The 26,436-nt window shown below is 42.4% G+C and overlaps 1 protein-coding gene across 1 annotated transcript; it reads left to right on the top strand.

Annotated features, from left to right (window-relative positions):
• Nucleotides 1-835: 835 nt before the first annotated feature.
• arfgef2 (ADP-ribosylation factor guanine nucleotide-exchange factor 2 (brefeldin A-inhibited)) lies at nt 836-26,414 on the top strand. Its single transcript, XM_063463203.1, has 39 exons — nt 836-1,153; nt 3,859-3,889; nt 5,124-5,247; nt 6,694-6,840; nt 7,614-7,793; nt 9,225-9,534; nt 9,649-9,786; nt 9,908-10,035; nt 10,451-10,584; nt 11,002-11,236; nt 11,392-11,491; nt 11,870-12,009; nt 12,451-12,559; nt 12,671-12,860; nt 12,980-13,091; nt 13,179-13,384; nt 13,528-13,612; nt 14,712-14,883; nt 14,988-15,139; nt 15,700-15,828; nt 15,978-16,136; nt 16,255-16,402; nt 16,536-16,632; nt 16,718-16,758; nt 16,856-17,025; nt 17,697-17,848; nt 18,031-18,203; nt 18,378-18,538; nt 18,662-18,792; nt 19,563-19,692; nt 19,808-19,943; nt 21,506-21,644; nt 21,795-21,852; nt 22,013-22,121; nt 22,226-22,365; nt 22,755-22,932; nt 23,230-23,368; nt 23,803-23,920; nt 24,627-26,414. The coding sequence occupies exons 1-39, from the start codon at nt 985-987 to the stop codon at nt 24,795-24,797; spliced, it is 5,541 nt and encodes a 1,846-aa protein (XP_063319273.1). The 5' UTR covers nt 836-984; the 3' UTR covers nt 24,798-26,414.
• Nucleotides 26,415-26,436: the final 22 nt, after the last annotated feature.

Here is a 26,436-nt window from a genome sequence, read left to right on the forward strand (position 1 = left end):
CAGGAGAGTCTGTGCAAGACATGACACCATTATTGTTTGTTTTTTTTCATACTGTGAATTATGATTTCTGGGGAAGAAAAACATGTATTAAAGCAACCTTAAAACAGGCTAAATGTTTTACTCTGTCAGAAATTTTTTAAGTGATCGAGCAATGATTGTTGCTTGCCAGATAAATTCTATGTTTTAGACTTGTAATGAAGATTGTCTGTCAGTATTTTCATATTGATGCTTTTATTTATCTATATATATACCTGTAACTGCTGATTGGAGGAACTGGATAAAATATAAAATAAACTAATATGTAGCAATAGTCAGTGGTTGGATTTTGTTGCGGCCTAAATCATGGTTATGGAAGCTGGGGGTCTGTCTACAAATAAAAACTGTTACAACTGGCTGAATTTTTAACCAATTTGCAAGCAGGACTTGTTAAAAATTCAGTTGCTGTTACATCCTGCTTGGTTCTTGTTCCCTCCTCTGCCGCTCCAATTAAAAAAGAAAAATCCTGGAGATGCCACTGACCTGCTTTTCCGGTAGTATGTGTGGTCGATGAACTGAGTAGCATTCATATAAATACTTTGTGGAGTTTTGGCGCCATCTGCAGGATATTCCAGGACGTGAGCGAGCTTAATATTCAACATGAAAATGAGTATTTTAACTTAAGTTACAGAACTCGAAGTCTTTGAAAACGGAATGTTTATCATTTATTATGTCGGATTCGAACAATATATATTTTTCTTCCATTGGTATAACTATTTAACTAGGTTTGAGCGATTACCTAAGGTGCTGTTGTCAAAATCCACACAGCTGAGAATCACGTGATGTGACGTGACGTGTACCCAGCATGGCGGCGCTGAGTTGAGGTAGCAGCTCTACTGGACGGACTGTGATAGCCTGGTTTTCGTTAGCTTTTCCTTGTCACCTGCTAATTCGCAGGACCAGGCCGAAGATGACGGCCTGAGAGAGGAGCGGCAACAAGATCGAGAGATGCAACAACACCGGCCACCGCAGCAGCAGCAGTACTCGCAGTCGAAGGCAGAAAACAGCAAAACCAAGAGCATGTTTCTGTCCAGGGCGCTGGAGAAAATCCTCTCGGATAAGGAGGTGAAGAGGAGCCAGCACAGCCAGCTGCGTAAAGCCTGTCAGGTGGCGCTCGGTAAGCGGGTTTGTTATGAACATTGGCTCGCCGAGCCTTATGTTTCTGTCGCGTTTCATTGAAACATTTCGCTCTGAGGTCTGCCTCTATGGTAGAGATACCCAGTTAGCTAGCGTTAGCAACTGAATGGCCTTTATCGCCTGTTTGGTTCCCCGTTGACGTTTACAGACAGATAACTATGTGTTGACACCACTCTCACTCTCAATTATAACTTTTGTTATGTTGATATCCGGCCACAGCCGCATTCTAAACGGACATCGGCAGGGTAACATGCTAACGTAGCTAACTGACGTTAGCTAGTTGTAGCTAGGCTAGCTAGTTAAACAGACCAATCCCTGTGTTGTACGTAGCACTGTCAACTAGCCAGACAGCCTGGTCCGGCTCTACACGCACACACGCTACCTAACTCCAGGATATTCTGACGTTCGTTCTTTTCCATTCAACCCAGTCACAGATAGTGTTACACACGCCGAGCTGTTTACTTCTTTACGGCATTGCTGTGTGTATTTCAGCTCAGACTGCTCTGCCTGTTTGTGTAACAGTCAGCGAGCAGTGTCTTATTGGACTTAAAGACATTAAAAGCTGCCCGGAGTGTGGTGTTGCTTTCTAAGGTGCTTGTCTCTGTCGGGTTTTTTTTTTGTTAGGTCATTGAGAAATTGGGGAAACAACTTGTGCCACAATATTAGGGTGCAGGAAGTTTAAGGACGTGTTTGAGTTGTGGTGGGCGAGGCGGGGCTGCTCTGTGTGCTCTCTGTCCGTGTTTGACTCTCATATGTAACACTTGAACACAACACGTGTTTCCTCAACGCCTCACGGCAGTGTTTAGTGTGTTCCCGATATTCAGTCAATGTGGCCTTGGGCAAGCCTCATGAATACCTCATTTTGTTTTCCTCACTGCCACAAATACCTTGTTCAGAAAGCTAAGCTGTCTTGCATTAGTTTATACAGTACTGTGCAAAAGTCGCGAGCCACCCCTCATTTCTTTATGTTTTGCAAGGAAAATGGGAAATGGGTGCAGCAATTTATTTAAACTTACACAAACATGAATAAAAACTACAGGATATAAGGTGGAAACAGAGTTTGTGCAACTCTCATGAGCTTAAAAGTCACTATTTGCTGTGACCATCTTTATTTTTCCATGCTCTCTGAACTCTCTTAGATGAGCTTTCTTGGCATTTCTTTAAGCAGTCTTTGGGAATAGTTGAATAGGCTTCTTGAAGCGTATTCCTAAGCTCTTCTTTGGATGTTGGCTGCCTTTTGATCTCTTCTCTGTCAAGATCATCCCACATTCCGACAATAATGTTGAGGTCGGGCTTTGTGGAGGCCAGTCTGTGACTGATAGTGTTCCATTGTTTGGTTTTCTGTCCCGATATGGGTAATTTGGCATACTGCAGCCTTTTCCACTTAAACCAATTCTAATGAGGCTTCAGCAAACAGTAGGTGGATTAACTGAAGGGCTGGGGTGAGGTGTATCTCTCAGGTCTTGTGTCAGGTCTGTGCTGCAATTTCTCATTTTCTTAAGGACATTATTGTCAGATACTGTTTATTTTTTAGCCCTCCCACCTCTTCTTTTGTCCTCCACTTGTCAACTTTCCTCAAATCTTTTAAGGACACAGTGCACAACATGGTGAAATACGCAAAGTTTTTGGGTTATAGTTCTGTGGGAATTCCATTGTTGGTGCAATAATTCTTTGTTATGTCTGTCAAACTGTGGTATCATTGGCATTTTTCATAGATTCCCCTAAAGAAATGAAAACAAATTGTGTTTTTGGTCCAATTTAAAACCGGTTCTTTGCTAAGTTGTCATGTGTAGACAAAAAACTAGTTCATCCCTTGAGTTAGGTGCCTTCTTATGCTTGAATAAGTCACTGGTCAGTGTTAAGTGTCTTAACAAAGGGTTCAGTGGTGGCTCAAAACTTTTGCACGGTACTGTATTTAATGATGAACAAGGTATGCTGAAAGAGACGATCGTTGTCAGCAGCAGCCATGTGACTAAAATAAGGGTGTGAGTATTATTCATACCTTTTTATATATTTATGTGTAGTACTAATTTATACACTTTGGAGGAATGAACTGACCTCACATCACATTCTTACTGTGTGAAAAGGAAGGAGAATCATACATTTCTGTCACCATTTAAAGTATATTAGTCTAGAACAGTGATTATGACATTTGTAGTGAGTATTGCACATACTAATTTCCTGTGCATAGCCCTGTGATACAAGCAGCTCATTAGAGTACAGTAGTATGTTTGCTCTTGTTGTTCTGTGTCAGTCGAATGCATTTAATCAGTCACGTATGGCTGGATGTGCATCATCGTTCACAGTATAGGACTGCGTGACTAGGTGCGTGTGGCGCTTTGGACACATCGATGTGGAATAAAAATGATGAGATGCATATTGACTTAGAGAAGCTGAGATAGCAATACAGTTGGGAGCGGTGATGCAGTCGTTCAAACACAGAGGTTGTAGCAGTGTATCACTGTTATGGCATTAACATACTGAAATAAAAAGGGTTAAAGTAGAACAGAAATACCACCTTAAATGCAAGAAACGTGTTATAATGCAACTATAATTTATGCTCAACTTAGTAACCCCTGGATCAAGAGTCACACTTGTGTGCTGCGGCATGCAGCAGTGTGGCCGGTGTGCTGCAGAGCGTCCAGACCTCAGTAACATTTAATCTCCTGTGCTTTTCTCTAACAGATGAAATCAAGGAAGAATTGGAGAAACAAAAGTGAGTATTCCTAAATACAAAGCTTTCTTTTTTTCTCTGAAAGTTTTTTTCCTTCTTCTTGGTATTTTGGGTAAGAACTTGAAGTAAGGATTGCTTGTGAATTTCATTGTGATTGGCTGTAATATTAGGACCGCTTGTAAACAATGTATTTAAAATATCTATTCCTTATGGTAAAAAGGCAACATATCAAATGTTAAAAGATGAAATTTTATTGAAAGAAATATGGGAAGTGACCAGTTGTTTTCCAGTTTTTGCTTGGTACAGACTTTCAGCTCCTCAGTTGTTCAGGATTAATCTGTTACCAACTGCACTCCATAATTTTGAAAAATAACCTCCACATTTGATTGATCAGATCACAGGATGGTTTACTACTTTGTCCTGTTAGTCTCAAAGTAGCTCAGCCAACATTTCTGTTTTACTTTCTGGAAAAGCCTGCAGCTGTGTTCATTTTCAAAAAGAGTCCATGTTGTGTTTTCCACTGCAGGATTTCTGGCCTCCAAGGTCACAGCAATTTAATATTGTTGCTAACAGACTTCTTTGGATTCTTTGAATCTGTTGTTAATATTTTGCACTGTAGACGAGAAAATCCATAAAGAAACTTTTACTTTAATTTAGCAGTAAATACGGGGAGCATTGGATCTCCCTCTGTATTTACTTTTAAATGAATCAGCCTTTGTGGGATCCTGTCTTTATACCTAATCAGTTTACTTATTGCAATTAACACAATTACTCCATCAGGCAAGTTTTTTTTTTCTAAAGATCTGTGGAACTTGTCCAGTCTTTTATTGGCTCCGTCTCAGTTTATTGAAACATATTGCTGACATGAAATTCAGAGCAAGGATGTGTTGGGACAACAAATAAAATCCTCGTTGTGTGTTTGATATGTTGTCTCTTTGCAGCTTTTTATTGAATATAGAATTTGAATGATTTAGAAATCATTGCATTCTGTTTTTATTTAGATTATGGGATAGTGTTTGCAATGCAATGTGCCTTCTGCTGTAGACGAGCCGCCTGTTCGATTGAATGTCGTTGTGTTGTGAGAGTTTTGGACTATGATAATAGGACTGCAGAATAAGAGATTTGACATAACATTTGATTTATTCACATCATCTGTGTCATTATCATGAAGTTGAGCTTACACAGCTTACACTCTATACATTGCGTGTATAGAAATCTGCTCTTGTTGCAGCTTTGCCGGTTCTCTCAGCTGTTTGCTTTCCTTTCCTTCGTCCAGGGATGGTACCGTGGTCCCGCCCAGAGCCAACTACATCGAGGCTGATAAATATGTGCTGCCTTTTGAGTTGGCGTGTCAGTCTAAGTCCCCCCGGATAGTTAGCACCTCTTTGGATTGTCTGCAGGTTAAAGTTCACTCTCTCTTGCACACTCACACACACAAACACCTGTCACTCTCACTCTTCTTGTGCTTATGCATGCAGTAAGTAAAACACAGCAAGTTTTTTTTTTAATGATTATATAACCCAACTGGAGGTTGCAAGGTAAAATCTTGATACACCTGTCTGACATTTACGCAGAACAATGGCTCTGCATTCCACGCACACATGCACATGCCATCCTGTACGGAGATACCAGGAGATTTTCATAGTAGCTACACTTGTATTGTTGTGCCAGCTGTAACCTGTGAAGTACGTTTACTCTGCTTTTGTGGAACAAAAGTACTGACTTACAGCAGCCTAAGCAAGCAAACACAGACTTCCTTTTTTTTAAACTTGTTATGTGCTCTGAGTTATTGAGGACATAGCCTGCTAACATCATGTGAGTTATTTGGGATCATGGCTGTGTCCAAAATATGACCCTTCACTCGTACACTGCTCGTACGTACTGAGGTTTACTGCTTAGTAATCAGTAAAGAACACCTGTTTGTTTGTTACACAGATTCTTAATTGCAACATTCAAATTAAATTGTGGACAGTAATGTGTAGATATAGAACTGCTTAATGAACACAGACAGATTTTGAGAGAGAAAAGCATTTTGCTAGATAAACTGGTACTTTATTGATCCCAGGGGAAAGTCCAGATTCTCCACAGCTCACATTTGACACAGGATCTCTTATCTATATTTATATATAGCTCAAAGTGTGTGTAGATCTTTCAGTTGTAAACATTCATAGCTTCATTCATTTTCAAATGTATTTCGAGCGTTACTGAGGAAAGGATAAACAGACCTAGTTTGATGTCTGTTCATTCGTCCATATACTAGTGGTTTGTATAAAGAGGTGGCTACATAAAGATCCATCTAGGGATTGAATTGTTCCATTCATGATAAATTAATGGTTAAATGAGAGATGGATAGATGGATATGTCTGCATTACAGAGCCACACGCTATATCTACCTATTGGCAACCCAACTAATGGGGTAACGTTGTAGTTTTGGTGTTTTTGGTATTTAGAAAAAAAAGAGCGAGGAGGAAAAGTAGATTTTGCAAACAAATAATTATCATTTCTAGCACAACTGCACCTGCTGCTTGCATAATAAATGATTAAATCAGTTTGTGAATATTTTAATCATTTAGCAAAACAAAGACTACATTTGTTTGTGCCCCGCTCTCCCCTACATGTTCAGTTTCAGTCAAAAGTCCCAAATATAACTTTACATTTATATTTGCACACTATTTCAATGAGTCCTTGCACCCATTTCCCATTTTCCTATCAAAATGTAAAGAAATGAGGGGTGGCTCAAGACTTTTGGACAACACTGTATACATGAATCCAAAAGCGGAATAACACTACCTCTAGAATTCCACACCCTGCCGCCCTGACCCACACAGTCTCTCTCGCCGCTGCAGAAGCTGATCGCTTACGGCCACATCACAGGCAACGCCCCGGACAGCAGAACACCTGGGAAGAGGCTGATCGACCGACTGGTGGAAACCATCTGCAACTGCTTCCAGGGACCACAAACCGACGAGGGAGTCCAGCTACAGATCATCAAGGTATACCCAGTGCTTCACCTCACATCTGGCATCCTTCAGATCATCCAGCTGTCGTTGTTGTTGTTTACTAACATGTCAGAGCCCAGACCGCCAAGCTCAAAGGCTTCTTTCTCTATGCTGTGTCTCTAATGTGAGTTAGCAGTAAGAGAGGATTGGTTATTGAAGTAAAACTACAGACACATTTGTGTCTTCATCATTTCAGGATCAAAGAAAAGGCAAAGATGAGTAGAATACCTGCTGTTCCAAGTTTCCCCTAGCTTATTTAAACACTGTCAGATGTCTGTCATTATATTTTTTAAACTTATGTATTAGGACCGTTGTTACAGGAAAGGTGATGTCAGCTCACCCATGATATGTCACACATCATTTTATATTTTCTCATCTTTCTTAATATTTGCGTTTTAGATGGTAAGTTATCATTGCTGCTGCTTGTTGAGGTTCCGCCTAGCTCCTGAAATAAACATCCTGGTTGGTCATAAAGGACAAAGTTTCTTCTGTAAGAAGGAATCTGTTTTATCACTGTTGACAAAAGGTTTATAAGACAGATTATCAGCATCTGTTTGATTGCATAAACTGTAGAAGGAGCCTTGACTGTCATTACAGCCCGTTTACACTGACCAAGTAAAACTGCCTTTAAAGGTTTTAATTCTGCACCAAATATGGAGGAGAAAGGTAGAAAAGCTGTAGTAGAGAAGTCCAGCGATGACTCAGCAGCATGCTCTGAATAAGACATCCTGTGTGATAAGTCTCAACTTCCTCTTCTGTCTGTGCAGGCCCTGCTGACAACGGTCACCTCCCCGCACATCGAGATCCATGAGGGCACAGTCCTCCTCACCGTCAGGACCTGCTACAACATCTACCTGGCCAGCCGCAACCTCATCAACCAGACCACGGCCAAGGCCACCCTCACCCAGATGCTCAACGTCATCTTCACCCGCATGGAAAACCAGGCTGTCAGTCTAACACTGTTACAAAGCACTGCTGCTCTCATCTGCCCATAAAACAGTTGCAGCCTGAAGTTCTAATCTTATTGTTCAAAAAGTAAAGTCTCTGTTAAACAGTGTAGGGCACTGTGTGCTCGCTTAAAGGATCACTGCATTGATTAGTGTTGGATCCACTGGAAATAATAAGTCATCATCACAGTTTTAATTATAGAAGCCCCAGCCTTACCTGCAGCAGTAACCAGAGTCTGTACAGTTAAGCCATGTGTACCTAATGAGCTGTAAACAGCTGTAACCTTGGCCTGTCTCAGGCAGGACCAGTAATTAGTCTGTAATAATTAGCTTGCCATTAACTGCTTAATGGACAGGGAATTATATAGCACTTTTCTGGCCTTATTGACCACTCAAAGCACTTCAGACTACAAGCTACGGTGTAGAGTATTTTATTTATCCACTTTAACTACCTCAGATCCATTAACCAAAGGAAGCCAGGGGGAACCCTGCAGTCACAGGGAGAACATGAAAACTGAGCGCAGCCAGGAGATTCGAACATGGTAGCTGTGAGGTGACCGTGCAAACCGCTACACCACTGTACTGGCCAGAAAAACATGACCAAGACTAATACCATTACCCAAGCATTCATTTGTCCTACCTTTGGCAAACAGATTAAATAAATAATAAATATGAATATTAAATGTATGTATGTGTGTGTATATATGTATATATATGTGTATATATGTATATATATATATATATATATATATATATATATATATACATAAATAAATAATCTAGTTAGATAACACTAGATACAATGCATTTAGTTGACTTTGCAACAGTTACTCTGTCATTGTTCATTATGTAGAAGTGTTAAAGTTTAATTATGGAAATGTACTAAAGAACTGGCCCCCCCGTATTATTTTCGGACTCTACTAGAGGAGCTTTGATTTATTAAAAGTTACATAATCCTTACTTATCATAATCAGAGCTGAAGCCCCTCACTTCATCGTCTGCCTGAAACAAGCTTGTAGCTCCTTTAAAGCCAGTCTTGTTCTGATTGGCTATCGCTTGTAAACAGAAGATTTGAACAGTAGGTAGGCGGGACACCAGTGCTCATATTCATACAGACGCACTAATGCATATTTCGTGTGTGATATTTGGGATATGCCACCTTTTTTGACTTCATACACATCCAATAAAGGATAAAACTGTGTGGGTTTCAGATCTTAAAGTGGATCTCTTGGAGAGTTGGAGCTAGTCGCCTTTATGTCTTCTTTTTACTCTTCCATAACTTCATCAGCTTCACATCTACTACCATTTGATGGTGGGGGGGATGTCAAAATTAGTTGGATAAGCTAAGTGTCTTAGCTTATCCAACCCAAGGGTTGATAAGTTTGTGTCACTACTGTGTTCCTTCATCTTCTCCCTCTGCTGCCTCCACAGGCTTTGGAGGCTCAGGAGCAGGAGAAGGAGCGCCTACGTTTGCCCCAGCAAAATCCGTCCCCTGTCCCAAGCAGCCGGAGGTCTGGCTCCCCCCGGTCTGACCATACGTCAACTCCTGAGCCACAGAACTCCCCATCCCCGGCAGCGAGTACTCCAGATCTCACCACCAATACCAGCAGCTCCACACACCCATCTCCAGCCCCTGATCTGGACCAGGACCAAGAGCCAGACACACCGTCAGTCAATGGGGAAGCCGAGAGTGAAAATACTCCACCTAATGGAGAAGCAGAGCAGGTCACACCATCAACAGGTTTGTGTAATGAAAGTCAAATCTAAGAAGCACTTCGAGAAAATCCTCAAGGATTCAAACAGATTAGCTTCTTGAACCTTTGAATCTATAAATTCAGTTATTTTTTTATGTCAGATTCAGTGTTTGAAGATGAGGGTCCTGAGACTTCTCCCACAGCAGCTCAGCAAGGTGACGAAGGGGACAAACCAGAGAGCAACTCGAACCCAGCAGAGAAGGGAGAGCAACAGCCAACACAGACCCACGTTGGAGCAGGTAGGATACTTCTTTAATACTCCTATTCTCTTTTTAGTGTACCCTGCCTCCACTGTTCTTCACAGTCTGCTCAGTTGTCATTGCAACGACCTGAAAACGTCTGTTCTGGCTTCTTCTCCAGGAGGCGAGCACCCACCCCACCCTGCCACCGAGCAGACAGAGGTGGCTCCCCCCAGAGTCAGAACAGAAGGTCAGCAGATGAATGGTATCATCGAGGACCGGTCTTCACTGTCCTCCACAGACATGCTGGTGAGCAGTGTCAGTGTCATCAGATGTTCATTAGTAGTGTACAGTCTCCCTTAAAATCTGAGTGAATAGCATATTTCTTAATTCAGGAAAAAAGGACCTAGATTGAGCAGTGTGACTGAAACTAACTAAATCTGAACCTCCACGTGTGCATTTACATCTTCTTAAAGCTTCTTGGTCCTTTTTCTCGACTGTTATGTTTGGGATTTTATTATGTTTCAGTTCGATTCTGCTTTTGGAGCTTTGTTTTAAAGTTGTTCTCTAAATGAAGCTATCATTTAAAACATTAATGTAGCATCTTGTGCTCTGCTTTGATGCTTTTTTAGTATATAAAGGCTTGAGGCTAGACCAATTAGAGATTTTGTTGCCTTTTTAAGGTATGGTATAGAGTGTGATTAACTCTTTTCATCTGTCTCAGGATGCTGAGGCCCTGCAGGGACCCCACAACGCTGCTCGCTTCTCTCACATCCTGCAAAAAGATGCATTTCTGGTGTTCCGCTCTCTGTGTAAGCTTTCCATGAAGCCCCTTGCTGATGGCCCTCCAGACCCAAAGTGAGTCATTTTTATGACTTGACTGACATTGTCACATTATATTATAACTTAGCCTGGATGCTTGATTATGAATTTTAAGTTTATGTAATCCCCATGATGATATCATTAAATCCCCTGCCCTGACACTTTATTTAGCATCTACTTGCCACACTGTAGTTTACCCAGAAAAATATCACCGCCTCTGGCTTCTGCAGAGTGAACTTACCCTTTTCCATCCTGGTGTGACCCTGTCTTCTCTAATTACTGTAACATTAGTTGCTGGGCCAGTCAGTGTGAATAGGGCAGAGTAAAATGAGCCCAGGTAGATTAAAGAGAAGGCATCCTAGCCTTTATCAAATACCAGGTTGAAACGAACCCCTAAACTATACATCGTTTAGGTGTATGAACTTGTGTCTTTACCCTTCCTCTAATCTGCAGGTCTCATGAGTTGCGGTCCAAGATTGTCTCCTTGCAGCTGCTGCTCTCCGTGCTGCAGGGCGCTGGGCCGGTGTTTCGCACCCACGAGATGTTTGTGAATGCCATCAAGCAGTATCTGTGTGTGGCACTGTCCAAAAATGGCGTCTCCTCTGTACCTGAGGTCTTCGAACTCTCATTGGCCATCTTCCTCACCCTGCTTTCCCACTTCAAAGTCCACTTGAAGATGCAGATTGAGGTAAAACACTTGGATAGTAATATGCACTGTCTCCTGCATTGAGTCGATTGTCACGACAAATCTTCATTAAAGTTAATTTAATCACCTCGAAGGACATTTGTCCACAGCAGGTGCGATATCTTTAAAGCCTGAGTATCTCATTCTCCTCGCTTCAGGTGTTTTTCCGAGAGATCTTTTTAACCATCCTGGAGACGTCGACCAGCTCCTTTGAGCACAAGTGGATGGTTATCCAGACGCTAACACGCATCTGTGCAGGTACAGGTCCACTGATACAAGTTCATTATACTTAAGTTCTATGACTAAGATGTAGTCACTCATTACCAAGAGCACAGGCTTGGCATTTCTGTAACTGCAGAGAGCAGTAGGAAGTGGTAGCAGAAATGCAAGTCTCAAAATAGCCTTTGTAAATGATGATAAATGATGATTTGCCATTCTCTGGGTTTTTGTTACCTTTTCATCAAATGCAAAAATTTTAGCTGCTATTTCAGTTGGCACTAATTAATTTAGCACAGCATTAGTTTAAGCATTTTATTGTAGCGAGGGGTTGCTCAAGGCAGTCCAGAATTTTTCAAGACATATGACATAAAAACCTTTTTGAAATGTTTTTCTTAATTCGTTTTGCCTTTCTCCCAGATGCTCAGTGTGTTGTTGACATATATGTAAACTACGACTGTGACCTGAATGCTGCCAACATTTTTGAGCGTCTTGTCAATGATCTGTCCAAGATCGCTCAGGGCAGGAGTGGTCAGGAGCTCGGGATGACACCCCTGCAGGTATGTGTGCACTGTGATGCATTTCATTAGGATAATCTGTGCCAAAGTAGGGTCTTTCTGCCTAGCAACACCTGAGTGTTTCAGAGTTATGCTTAACAGCCTAGTTATTAAAAATTGTAAGCACCTAGTTGTAAGGAGGCAGAGCCATAGTATTATCAGAGAAGAAGGATGTAGCCCATAGATGGCACCCATGGTGATGTAAGGGATCAAGTGAAAAGTAGGGTCATTTTCTCAAAGACTGTATTCACAGCTTGATTTGTCCCCTGCTGGCCATTAGTAAAATTGCAGGTATAAGTCACCTTTATTTTAGCTTCCCCTTTCAGACCCAGAGGCTTTATCCTCTGGACTTGGGTGTGTCCGGTCTATAGGATTTAGCTATAGCACTGCAGGCCATATTTTATGAACATGTGACCATAAACATGAGCTTGTATTGTTCCATAGGAGCTGAGCCTACGTAAAAAGGGTTTGGAGTGTCTGGTGTCCATCCTCAAATGTATGGTGGAGTGGAGCAAAGACATGTATGTCAATCCAAACCTTCAAGCTAACTTGGGTAAGTGTTTTTTCCAAAGTGAATGTAGTAATAATGAAAATCAGAGTAGGGGTTAGGGTTTGTTGCCTTTTTTAGTTCAGATGCATTTATTCTCGTGCGTTGGGTTTGCAGGTCAGGAGCATCCGTCTGATAGCGAGGGGGCCGAGCTGAAGCTCCCAGAGCAGCTGGCGGGACGTAGGGACAGCATCAGCTCGCTGGATTCTGCCATCTCTTCCAGCGTCGCTGTATCCCAGGCAGACCACCCAGAGCAGTACGAGGTCATAAAACAGCAGAAGGACATCATTGAGCACGGCATTGAACTGTGAGCTCTTTTTCTCAGCCTGCTTGTGGTTTAACATGCGAATGGACTTGCGTGCAATGTTTGCACTTCCCCTTGTTCTTGTCCACTCAAAAGGTTTGCTGATTTTTATTTTCCTGCAGCTTCAACAAGAAGCCAAAGCGTGGTATCCAGTACCTGCAGGATCAGGGCATGCTGGGTCCTAAAGCTGAGGATATCGCCCAGTTCCTCCACCAGGAAGACAGACTGGACACAGTGAGGGTTACAGATTTACAGACTTGCACACTTATTGCTGCATTCTTAATTCAAGTTAGTAAGTCCCGATCATCTGTGCATCCACAGACGCAGGTAGGCGAGTTCCTGGGAGAGAACATCAAGTTCAACAAAGAAGTGATGTACTGCTACGTGGACCAGCTGGATTTCTGTGGCCGGGACTTTGTCTCCGCACTTAGGATATTCTTGGAAGGCTTCAGGCTGCCAGGGGAGGCCCAGAAGATCGACAGGCTGATGGAGAAGTTTGCTGCTCGGTACCTGGAGTGTAACCAGGGGTAAGAGCCACTGTTTCCTACTACTGTCACGGGTTGCTGTCAATATATTTGTGCTTGACAGATTTACTTCTGTTTATTTCTGGAGTTTGCATTTAAATAGAACAGAGCAACCACTAAATGTTGGTATGTGTCCTCCTTTGCAGACAAACTCTGTTTGCCAGTGCCGACACTGCATACGTGCTGGCATACTCTATCATTATGCTCACCACAGACCTGCATAGTCCTCAGGTGAGAACTGTTGATTCTTTTTGTGTCCTTGCACTCATATTATCACCAGTCATTGTCACGCAGTCAATTTAACTGCTTGTGGTAAATGTTCATTAAGGACTTGGATCCCTTCTGTAGGCACTGAAGAGACAGAGACAGTTTTGTGTTGTTGTTTATTGAAGGACAGCAAGGTTATCTGTGGAGAAAATGGAAGAAAAGAAGCATTACTCAACATTTTTAACATGTTATCAGGATTCAAAGCACAGAGGATCATGACCATTTTAAAACTCAAGCAAGCTGTCACTGTGAGCTGTCCCATCAAGCAGAGCTCCGTTGTGTCATTGTAGTAGCATCATTCAAATGAATGTGGGTGCTGTGCCAGGCAGTGTCTGGCTTAATGCTGCCTTCATTAAATAGCTACTGCCCCAAATTATTGCTGCTGACAGACCGCTGTAACAGAGGAAACTAGGTTTGAAATTTAAAGTCTGAGAGAAGCAGGCGAGAAATACGGTGTGCAGTGATGCATGCAGACTGAAGACTGAGAGCCAGAGACTGTAATACAGCATCAGACAAAGAAAACAAAGATGTATTGTGTTTCCTGCAGAATCTGCTATATAACTTACTCTTTTTTTTTTTTTAAATACCCTAATTGCAGACAAAAAAGTTATTTTTTTTAACTTCAGCCATAAACAGTCCGCCACAGTGTAATCACTAAAACGTAATATTGTTTAAAATATACAATAAGGTTCTATTATTTTGAGTTTCAAGTTTTTCAGTCACTCTGTTGATCTGACATTCTGACTATTTAATGTTTTTTTATAGATATTCTCTGACTGGATGATCATTCTTAAAGTATCTTTTGCACTAATATTCAAACTGAATCTTTAGAAACCACTTCCTCTAAGGTCACTGCTTCCAGATATGTATATGATGAAACTTGTTCATTTACATGAAAATTATTTTTGATGTTACATTTTAGTAACCGGTGACAGGCTTTGCAAATGTTCCCTGAAAAGTAGAAATAGTCTATGTTCTTGTTAAGTTCTGTTTATATGCAATTAGATGTTCCTTTTAATGAATCCCTTCCTATTGTCTGCCCTGATCTTCTTTGTTTACATAGGTGAAGAACAAAATGACAAAAGAGCAGTACATTAAGATGAACCGAGGTATTAATGACAGTAAGGACCTGCCAGAGGAGTATCTGTCCTCCATATATGATGAAATTGCAGGCAAGAAGATAGCAATGAAGGAGAGCAAAGAGTTTTCAATCACTCCAAAGTCCACCAAGCAGAGTAAGTACTCCAGGATTACTCACCAAAAGAGCAGAAACAGTGGAGACGCTTTATTGTGGCGCATTTTTAATCAGTCAGAAACATTAAAGTCGTCCTTCCATCAGGTGTGGCCAGTGAGAAGCAGCGTCGTTTGCTCTACAACATGGAGATGGAACAGATGGCGAAGACCGCTAAAGCTCTCATGGAGGCGGTCAGCCATGCTCAGGCGCCCTTCTTCAGTGCTACACACCTGGAGCACGTCAGGCCCATGTTTAAGGTATTTCTAATTGATTCCTCATTTGCATAACCAAGAAAAAGTTGTCGTATTGTTCTTGCTCAGTGGGAATATTCATTCAAACATTCACATGGTGAATGCTGAGTTAGAAAACGAAATGTGGAACAGTTTACTTATAACATCAGCCGAAGCCAATCTAATCAATAAAGACTGAAGTTCCATGATTGCACTGAAAGTGTGCACACAGCGAAGGTAGCACCGGTGGTACAATGCAAAATGCTCAGTGAGGTGAAAGGCCTAATTAACAAAAATGAAGCTTTAATGAAAACATCAGTCATCTGGACTGAGAATGTTCAATAAAGACACAAAAAAATTGTTTGTTGAAGTGCATTGTCATTACTGTGACCTAACAGAAAACCAGATTTCAACCATCTTTCCGTGCTGATTCTTGCCGGATTTATATTTAACACCTTAAATTATATCAGACGATGCCCTGGAGCATTGGCACTAATATTGCAACTAGGATGAGGACTGTGAAATTAATAACAAGTAAGAAACTGATATAACTTGTAAAATGAGATGATACTTTGTGTGTGTTCCAGCTGGCATGGACCCCACTGCTGGCTGCGTTCAGCGTGGGCCTGCAGGACTGCGACGACCCTGAGGTAGCATCGCTGTGTCTGGAGGGCATTCGGTGTGCCATCAGGATCGCATGCATCTTCAGTATGCAGGTCTGCTCATGTTTACACACAGTTTGTAGAAAACTGTTCCAACTGGTTATATTTCACGTATGATCATATCTCTAATATTTCCTTTGGAAGCAATTTAGTGCAGGCAGTGTGAAAACACGAGTATGTGTTCACTCCCTTTCTGTCTGCAGTTGGAGCGAGATGCGTACGTTCAGGCTTTGGCCAGATTCACCCTCCTGACAGCCAGTTCCAGCATCACAGAGATGAAGCAGAAGAACATTGACACTATTAAGACTCTGATCACTGTGGCCCACACTGATGGAAACTACCTGGGCAACTCCTGGCATGAGGTGAGAATTAAAATTTCTTAACAAGCGACAGATGTAATTTAATGTCTGCATGTAGGCTGTTTCTTCGTAAATGTCTCTATAATGGTGTATTTTTATTGTTTTAATGCCTGCTTTGTAGATCTTGAGGTGTATCAGTCAGCTGGAGCTCGCCCAGTTGATCGGGACAGGGGTGAAGACGCGCTACATCTCAGGGGTGGTCCGGGACAGGGAAGGTGGCATCAAAGGCTTACCCTCCGGCACAGAGGAGTTCATGCCCCTGGGCCTGGGTAGGATACAATGGATTACGTAGAACATATGCTGTATTCAAACTGGGTCTTTAAAACATATTTTGGTGTGTCTCTGGGCTGCCTGTGCATGTGTGTATATATAAGTATGTGTTAAATGTCTTTGTTGTTGCAGGTAACCTGGTGGGAAGTCAAGATAAGAGACAGATGGCTCATATTCAAGAGTCAGTAGGAGAGACCAGCTCTCAGAGTGTGGTGGTAGCTGTAGACAGGTGAGTCAGAGTCCTCAGACACTGCACACACACATCATTTGTCCATTATAACGATTGAATGTTAAAACTACTTTGATGTTTGCAGGATCTTTACTGGTTCCACCAGATTAGATGGAAATGCCATCGGTGAGTGTGTCTTACTTTGCTGTGTGTCCCCGTTTGGTTTTGCATGTTTGATGTAAAGAAAATAATTCAAAGCACCTTCCCATTTAATTGTTTCCAGTGGACTTTGTGCGGTGGCTGTGTGCGGTGTCCATGGACGAGCTGGCCTCGGCACACCAGCCAAGGATGTTCAGCCTGCAGAAGATTGTGGAAATCTCCTACTACAACATGAACCGCATCAGGCTGCAGTGGTCCAGAATTTGGCAGGTCATTGGCGACCACTTCAACAAGGTCAGTGTCGCAAGGATTTCAAGGATATTTAAAATAGTTCTTTGTTTGCCTGCAAATTTTGTGTATCTACAGTTTGTGCCGACAGTGACATTGTCCTCCGGTAGGACGGGTTTCAAGCCTGAGATTTGTCATTAATCACACTATGCACTGATATTACCCCCTAATCTCAGTCATTATATTAAGATCTGTTGCTTCAGAGTTGCACTCACAGCCACTTTATTAGGTACACCTGTTCAGTTGCTTGTTAATGCAAATATTTAGACAATCTCATGGCAGCAACCTAGTGGATTTAGATGACCCACTGACATTCAAAGCATCAGAATGGGAAGAAAGGTGATTTTAAGTGGCTTTCAGCAGGGCATTGTTTATGATGCCAGACAGCGTGGTCTCTAGGGTTTACGCTGAAAAAGAGGAAAATGTCCAGTGAGCGGTAGTTCTCTGGGTAAAAATGCCTTGATAATGATGTCAACGGTCAGAAAATGACCAGAGTAACTCAAACGTAACCACTTGCTACAACCCAGGTTTGCAGCAGAGCATCTCTAAATGCTCAACGCATGAGACCTTGAAGTAGGTGGGTTCAGCAGCAGGTGCCAGTCCTGTCGTGTTTGCCACCATCAGTATTTTTGTAAAACAGAACTGAACTGATAGCTATCTATGGTGTGTTCTTGTAGGTGGGCTGTAACCCTAATGAGGATGTTGCCATCTTTGCTGTGGACTCACTAAGACAGCTGTCGATGAAGTTCTTGGAGAAGGGAGAGCTGGCTAACTTCCGTTTCCAGAAAGATTTCCTGAGGCCTTTTGAGCACATCATGAAGAAAAACAGGTAGCGAATACTTCTATGTGGTCATGTGAAACTGTACTTTCTCGTTTTGATAAAAGGTTATTGAAGTAAGAAGGGTTCAGAGTGGTTTACATGAACCTCTTATATTCATCAGATATTATGGCTAAAAGAGGAGTAGCAGTTTGCTTACTTGCTATGAGGCTAACAGCTCTAACCCCCCTCAGGTCCCCCACTATCAGAGACATGGTGATCAGGTGTGTGGCTCAGATGGTAAACTCCCAGGCGGCAAACATCCGTTCAGGCTGGAAGAACATCTTCTCAGTGTTTCATCAGGCAGCGTCGGACCATGATGAGACTATAGTGGAGCTGGCCTTCCAGACCACTGGCCACATTGTCTGTGAGTATGTTTACTCAATAATAATAATAACAAGGTAGCAGGATGTTAACCATCCAAGTGCTCATCTGACGGAGACATGAGCTGTAAGTGCTGCTTTGACTTTAGTTTGAGAAGAGGGATTTCAGATCAGGACCTTATCATTCTTACTTTGCATGCTTTTGTGTCTTTTATCAGTGAACACCTTCCGGGAGCACTTTGCAGCTGCTATTGACTCTTTCCAGGATGCAGTGAAGTGCCTGTCAGAGTTTGTGTGCAATGCGGCTTTTCCTGACACCAGCATGGAGGCCATCAGACTCATCCGACACTGTGCTAAATACGTCTCTGACAGACCACAGGTGCTCACCGCCCGAGCTGGGAAAACACCAGTTTTGGTTCTTGAATCTTTTTTTTTTTGTTGTTGTTTTATTTTTCCTTTTTTTCCCCTCATTTCTTGACTTCCTGCTGTGTCCATGTTGCAGGCCCTGAGGGAATACACGAGTGACGACATGAATGTTGCCCCTGGCGACCGGGTTTGGGTTCGCGGCTGGTTTCCTATCCTGTTTGAACTTTCTTGCATCATCAACCGCTGCAAGCTGGATGTCCGCACCAGGTCGTAGAGTTTGACCCAACTATAAAATCTGTGCAGAGATCATGAAGATAAAATGCTCACTTTAACTCGACACCGAGCCCAGTCATACAAAAAAGAAAAAGAAAAAATTAATATAGCTGGCTGTTTTTCAGTGGTTACAATGCAATACTCTGTGTGCTAGTTGCTAAGGAAACAAGGCTTTTCACAGTGATACATTTTCCAAATGGTAAACAAATATAGACTAAAAATACAGTGCTCAGGGTGTAACGCACAGCTAACAGATCCACCCCAAACCTCCAGGAGTCAGAGCTGAATACTCGCTCTTTGGGCTTACAAAAACACACAAGACACTGCCAGGATTGTCACATGAATACAGACAAACCTTGAAGTCTATTGGGTACTTTTCTTTTTTTTTTTTAATAACCAAATAAACAAAGAGCCTGATTCCACCAGTGACTTTTATTCTTTCAATAACTTGAGCCTACCAGTGAACAATACCCACACAGTTTTCAAGTAATGTGATCAAACATGAAGGAACACATGTGACTGTCAGACTGTCCATCAGATGGAGGTCATATATTTGCAAAGTACTTCAGATGTATAAATAAACGCTAAATGGAACAAACCAAGCCACGTATTATTATTTCTGTCACACTGCAGACCTTTACATAAAGACTCACAATGTTGGATCAGCTGTTTTAATGCATCTTTTGCATTTTATAGACAGTAACAGTTCTGTTCTGGTTGCGCCATGATGCAGTAAAACTGACGTTTACCGTTTCTCCCGACAGAGGTCTCACAGTCATGTTTGAGATTATGAAGAGTTACGGTCACACCTTCGAGAAGCACTGGTGGCACGACCTCTTCCGAATTGTCTTTCGCATCTTCGACAACATGAAGCTCCCCGAACAGCAGACAGAGGTCAGTGCTGTGTGTGATTTCAGCCGTTCAACTATTTATGTACAGAGGAATTAAAGTAATAAAAAAGTAAAAAAAACAAAAAGAAAAACCCCTGCTCCTCTTTGTTTGCTTCCAGAAAACTGAGTGGATGACGACAACGTGTAACCATGCCCTGTATGCCATCTGTGATGTGTTCACACAGTTTTATGAGCCTCTCAGTGAAATCCTACTGGCTGACATTTTCACCCAACTCCAGTGGTGTGTCAGGCAAGGTAGGTGTTCATCATAGTCATCGCTCATTACACGCCTCTGTCCTGATAAACAACCTTTAAAGCTCATGAGGCAGAGCGCTAACACCTGTTCTATTTTAGGTGTACAGGCTGGTGTCCTGATGATATATCTCATATGTAGGAAGAATAGTAAGCGGTCAGAACATCTCTGCCCTCTGAAATAACATTATTTATTTTCTTTGGATTATTTTATTGATGAGGAAAAAAACTCTCCTAAAGCATCCAAATACCAATCCATCTTCCAAGTTTTATCAACCATTTAAGAGTCACAAGGGGGCTGCAGCTTATCCCAGCTGTCATAGAGCGGCAGGGGGAACATTAATGAGTTGAACCTGTTTGGTTTGTCAGTATTATCCCCACCCTAAACTCCAACTAACTGAGAGTTCTGGGACTACACCCATAAAAATATAAAATCTTCAAGCTCTTCTACTCATGTACCTCTGCAAACGTTTCCAATAAGCTACCATCTCTGTCCACTTGATAGTTAGTAAACATCATCTGTTTCTGACCTGACCTTCAGGTCAACAGTGGTTACTTGTGATGAGAGCCGGGTCCAGCTACAACCAGTAATGAGTTCTACTGTTAAAGTTCTGAGTTCTCCTGAACAGTAGAAAAGACACAAGGTGTATTTTGGCCACACCAACACAATCTCCATTCACTATGTGCCACTTGTTCATCAGATTAGGTTCCCTGTCTCTTTGTTCTCTTCCCTATGATTAAAATTTACCTTGAAGGGATTGCTGCTTTTTGGGAAGTGGTGTTGGGACAGTGGTTAGCACTGTGGACACATAACAAAGTCAGTGGTTCAAGTCAGGGCAGTGGAGTTTGCATGTTCTCCCTGTGTCTCCGTGGGGGGTTCAGTGACATGCAGTTAGCGGGGACTGTCAAGACTGTCAAGGGTGTAGCCTGCTTCTCACCCTACAGCAGCTGGGATAGACTCCAGCACTCCCGAGACCCAGAATTGGATAAGTGGAAGAGGATGGATAGCGGTTTCAACTTAACAGGGATACAGTAGACCTTACAGAGGCATAAAGTGTAAAGGGTCAGAGTGGGACTTCCAGAAAGATGTCTGAAAACTAGCAGAGCTGCTGAAAGGCATCCATAGGTGCCAAAGAGAGTCTGCAAATCACATGGTTTTGAATTAATATAGTTTTGCGTTTTTTCTCTAATAGGACAGAGACTCAGAATTTTATGTTCACAGCCCAGAGTTAGGGCAGGTGATATTTCAGATATGTGTATGAACATGAATAAATGCAATGAAATAAAAGTCAGTCTTCTTTTTTGTATTTTGGGATGTTTTTTTTTTTTTTTTTTTTAAGAAAACTCATAAAAATGGTGGCACATAAAGAGGTGAGATGCAAACAAAGCTCCCCAGCCAGGCTCAAACTACAGTTGTCAACCTCTTAGGCCGCACAGGTTCACCTTGGAGCGGGCAGAATTTTCTCCTCAGTTTTTACTTCATGCACAGCTTTAAGGTTTTGATAGGCAGCGCACCCGTGTGTGTGAGGCAGATGTGTTCTGAAGTTGTTCTGTCTTTTCTGCAGACAACGAGCAGCTGGCTCGGTCCGGGACAAACTGCCTGGAGAACCTGGTGATCCTGAATGGGGAGAAGTTCAGCCCCGAGGTGTGGGACATCACATGCTCCTGTATGCTGGAGATCTTCCAAAACACCAGCCCTCAAGCGTGAGTGCTGATCCTCTATACTCAAGTTCAGTTGAAGTGTCAAAGATGGCATCACTGAGTTAATGGGGATTCAAAACTTGGTGTATGTAAAAGTTACTGTTGCGTTTGTGCTGTCACATGATTGTGGGTTTTTTTTGCTTTCCAAACCAGTTTGTTGACTTGGCGACCGGCTGGACAGGATGAGGAAGCAGCTGACGCGAAACACTTTGTAAGAGGAAACAAAAAACCTCACCAAGATCACCCTGTGACTAAACGATGACTATGCACAGCAGCAGCTCCGCACATGCTTCATACAGTTTACTTTTAACCAATGAAAAGAACTCTCCTTTTCACAGTTTCCACATTTTGTCGCTCCTGTACATTTCCAGGATGCTGATTTCGACACTCAGTCACAGAGCAGCTACGACCGAGCGCTCTCCGAGAGAGGACACAGTCAGATGTCCAGTGACGACACCTGGAAAGGCAGAAGCAATGCCAGTGAGCACACGAGCGCATGCGTTTTTATTCAATCTGTAAAATGAATAATCGCAGCATGAATTCCAGTGCTCATAGCTCCACACCTTTACTTTTCTCTGCTGCAGGAGTTTCAGACCAGAGGCTGTTTGCAGGCCTGCTGATCAAATGCGTCGTGCAGCTTGAATTAATACAGACCGTCGACAACATTGTCTTCTACCCAGCCACCAGCAAGAAGGAGGATGCTGATAATATGGCTGCTGCGCAGGTAAAGCTTGGCACCTCACCCACTCTATGTCAGTGTGTCACTTTTATTCATAATCACAAAATCATAACCCCGAATGAGCTGAAGAGGTGAACCAAAGACAAGAGAGTGAAAATGTATTCCTGCTCTTCACCTTTACAATTTTAATATGAGGTGGAGCAAATAAAATGTGGGAGCAGCCACAGACAAATGTTTCAGGAAAAAAATTGTTCTGCTAAAAATTTGTAGTTAGCTTGAGTTAATCCAATTAAATGAGTGTCTGCGTAGTCCCAGTGGGTTTCAGTAGGCCACCAGTGGCCTAGGGACAAGAAATGACCAGTGTCCCCTAGTAGAGCCTTATTTTTATAACTATTATAAAATCATATATGCTAAAGCTTTTTTCCTCCTGCCAGCGGGATGCTCTGGAGGAGTCGGAGGCTGAGGGACGTGAGTCGGGTCCAGATCAGGGCATGTACAGACACATGACGTCCGCACACCTCTTCAAGCTGCTGGACTGCCTGCTGGAGTCACACACCTTTGCCAAGGACTTCAACTCCAATAACGAACAGAGGACGGCACTCTGGAGGGCAGGTAAAAACCAAGGGAAAGGCCCCAGGATTTTCTGTCCTGTGCACGTTACAGTTCAGAAGGTTCTTTGTTTATAGCTTTACATTAAACAGAGGAGAACGATCAGTAAATAGTGGGAAGAGTAATGTTATATCCAGCCCAGTGTTATTTTCACTTCCTTTGTTTTTTTGATAAACAATAGATATACAGAAAGGAAAGGCAGTGTGGAGAACACCGTGATATGCAGCGAAATGGGACACGTCTTAACTACAAACCTCTGTTACTGCTTTAACAGCTGTCATCTCTCTGGTGACCTTTCAGGGTTTAAAGGGAAATCTAAGCCCAACTTACTGAAGCAGGAGACCAGCAGTCTAGCCTGCAGCCTCAGGATCTTGTTCAGGATGTACTCGGACCCTCAGCTGCAGGACTCGTGGCCCGACATCCAGACACGCCTGCTGCTGTGAGTGAAGCGCTCTCCTGCACTTTCTCACAGTGTTTCCTGTGTGTCATCACCGGTTAAATGTTAAACCTTGGATAAATAAGCACCAAGTGTGTCACTGGCAGAAAGGGCAGCGCTGCTGTTTGTTCCTGTGTTTTGACACACAGCTCATACCTCATTATAAATTTATGAATGTACTCTGCGTGCGCATTTCGTGTAATATATTGGCATGCTAAAGCCGGGCACATATCACCTCGTCGTGTTTGTCGCTGTAAGCGATGACTCATGTATTGCATCAAGAACACACATGTGAGACGTTTATCATCATGAAATAGCTGCCTCTAAGATAAAGATGATGTGGATTGATAATCAGTTTCGTGTAGCAACGCTGATACCGATAGCTTTGTGTTTGTCATAATCGTGTATGTGCGTCTGTGTTGTGTCATCTCTCTCAGGGTGTGTAATGAAGCTCTGGGCTACTTCATCAGTCTGACCTCAGAGAGCCACAGAGAGGCTTGGAACAGCCTGCTGATGCTGCTGCTCACCAGGACTCTGCGGCTGCCCGATGACAAGGCAGGAACGCACACACACACACAGAGTACACCTCCAAATACACAATAGTAACAACTTGGGGAAAGAGTATTAGTAGTAGTGTAGTGTTAGATAAAGTATTTGTTCAGTAAAGCTTTACCTGTGCTACACTCTCCAACTCACGCTGCGTCCTCCCCACTGAATTGAATAACAATAAAAGTACAAAAAAAAAGATCAGTTCTTCCCAAGCAAAAATATGTTATTAGTTCAATCCTTTTGAATTCATGTCATTTTTGTGAATACATATGAATTATGTATTTAGAGAATGTGCACAACGAGTCATGGCAGCGCATGACTTGAGGTGCCTTTCCAGGTCATTTTAGACCAAAACCAGAACCGTGCAGCCACAAGTAGTAGGAAATGTTGGCGCCGTGCAGCCAGCCAACAAACCACTGCATCAACAAAAACTAGACCAGTATTGTTACAGTGGACTGGCCGGCACCGCTTTCTTATGCAATCCCTACTTTGAGTTTTGGGAAAGTTTCATAATTCCGTGAAATTGTTGTTAAAAGCAGGAAAAAACCAGCAACAAACATGCATCACTGTCGACATATTAATTAAACACCCTGCGGTGAACGTAGTGGTCAGCAACCACCCCTCCTTTTGTATATTTTTCCAAATACACTTTTTTTTGGTTGTTTTTTTTAATGTCTGAGTCTTTAGTTAAATGTTCTCCTGTTTGTTCCAGTTCAAGCCTCACTCTTCCTGCTACTACCCCCACCTGTGTGAGATGATGCAGTTTGACCTGATCCCTGAGCTGCGGGCCGTCCTCAGGCGCTTCTTCCTGCGCATCGGCTCCGTCTTCCACATCGCTGCTGCTCATCCAGAGGGTGCGCCCGGCCGGACTCCCGCATCCTAAGAAGGCAGGTGAACAGGGAAACGGCGAGTGCTGGTGAGAAGGTGGACACAACTCCCGAGAGACTCTATACCTCTGATTGGATCGGATCACAGATGGCTGATAAAGACAAGCTTTCCCGTTGGGACTCTGCATTGAGTGCTCCTGTTTTCGGCTGCGCTCGGCAGCCAGAAACGCCTTCGCCCGGACCCCTGGCCGTCCTCTTTATCTCGGAGATGAACAGCACTGTGACCAGTACTCTCTGCTGACTGTAGTCATTTATCATCCCCCTGACTCTCATCTCGAAAAAACTGTAAACAAATAATTTATTGATATTATTGCAAACCCTTTCACAGATTTTGAGCGTTTTCTTTTCCTGCTTAATTTTTTAAATACTTTAAAACAAAAAGAAAAATGTCTATATGCTGAAAGGAAATGAAAAATCTCATTGAATTTTATTTCCTTGCATTTGCTCTAGTAAAAGATGAAATCTGGCCACCTGTGCCTGTTTGGGGAAAAAAAAAGAAAAAAAGGTGATCTAATCAAAATAAGTTCCTTGTGTTAATGTCAATCCTGAAGCATTATTGAACTCTCATATCTGTGTTAATATCAAGGAGGTTGTTGAAAAGGCTGAACCTCACAGCTGCAGGAGAAATCAATCTGCGCCTCTTACAACACTATCAGCGATCTTTAATTGGGAGATCTGTGTGACACGGCCATCCCGTCACGTTTGTCACCTCTTGCCTATCAGTGAGATTTTACGTATTTATTTGGCTCACTTTCTTTAGTTATTGTTTGGATAATTGCTGGTTTACAGTGTACGGATGGTTAATATACTGGCTGCTTCCCTCTGCTGTGCATTCTCGCGTGTGTTGACCCAGTCAGCCTTACACTGGGGTCGACTTCTCCTGGCTTTACAGTGGACTCATAAAACCTCCACACTTCCATCAGTTGGACTAGAATACTACAGTTGTCCATATCTTTATTTTTTACAGAGTGTTCAGGTATTAACATGACACAGTGTAATGACTTACACTGAATGCCTAGAACTCCCTTTAGTGTTGACGCTCTTCCACATTAGTTTGACAGAGCAAAACCAAAACCTGCATCCACAGAGGCTCCAGCATCTCTGCATCCTGGATCATTTCAAGTTTGTTCCATGCCTTTTTTTTTTAAAAGGAGGATGTATGTAATTATTTAAAGTGCATTTAAATATTTTTTTGAAAAGCATTCCTTCCCTCGCAACTATGGATGTCTACTTCCCTAAATCTAGGGAATATATAAATATATATAAATATATACAGTAAATGAAAAAAAAATACAGACTGTAAAGTTTTCAATGTAAGATACATAGAAATGAAAGTGATCTACGGTTCTATACATAATATTGTGATGTAATCTTCTAAGCATTTGGTGACGTAATCAATAAACCTGAGTTCTGATCTACTCCAGTGTCTGTTGGTGCAGTTTTAAAGCTGTTTAGAGGGTGACCAACACAGGTGGTACCACCTAACATTAAGCGCTGAGTTTGCTGACCTCCAGTTCTAATGGTAACGGAGGCTGGTAATGCGGTGTGGAATGGAGCCGTCATTAAATTTGCTGTTATTGCACGTGCTTTTTATGACATGACCAAATAAAGCCAATTTAAACACTAAATGTTTTA

The sequence above is a fragment of the Pelmatolapia mariae genome, linkage group LG20 (genome assembly GCF_036321145.2).
Source record: "Pelmatolapia mariae isolate MD_Pm_ZW linkage group LG20, Pm_UMD_F_2, whole genome shotgun sequence".
Lineage (NCBI taxonomy): Eukaryota > Metazoa > Chordata > Actinopteri > Cichliformes > Cichlidae > Pelmatolapia > Pelmatolapia mariae.

Excerpts from the sequence above, each read along its gene's own strand:
- arfgef2 (XM_063463203.1), top strand. The coding sequence starts at position 985 with ATGCAACAACACCGGCCACCGCAGCAGCAGCAGTACTCGCAGTCGAAG. Across the intron at positions 13,092-13,178 it reads AGGAAGACAGACTGGACACA|ACGCAGGTAGGCGAGTTCCT; the intron begins GTGAGGGTTACA and ends GTGCATCCACAG. Across the intron at positions 16,633-16,717 it reads GTGGTGGTAGCTGTAGACAG|GATCTTTACTGGTTCCACCA; the intron begins GTGAGTCAGAGT and ends TGATGTTTGCAG.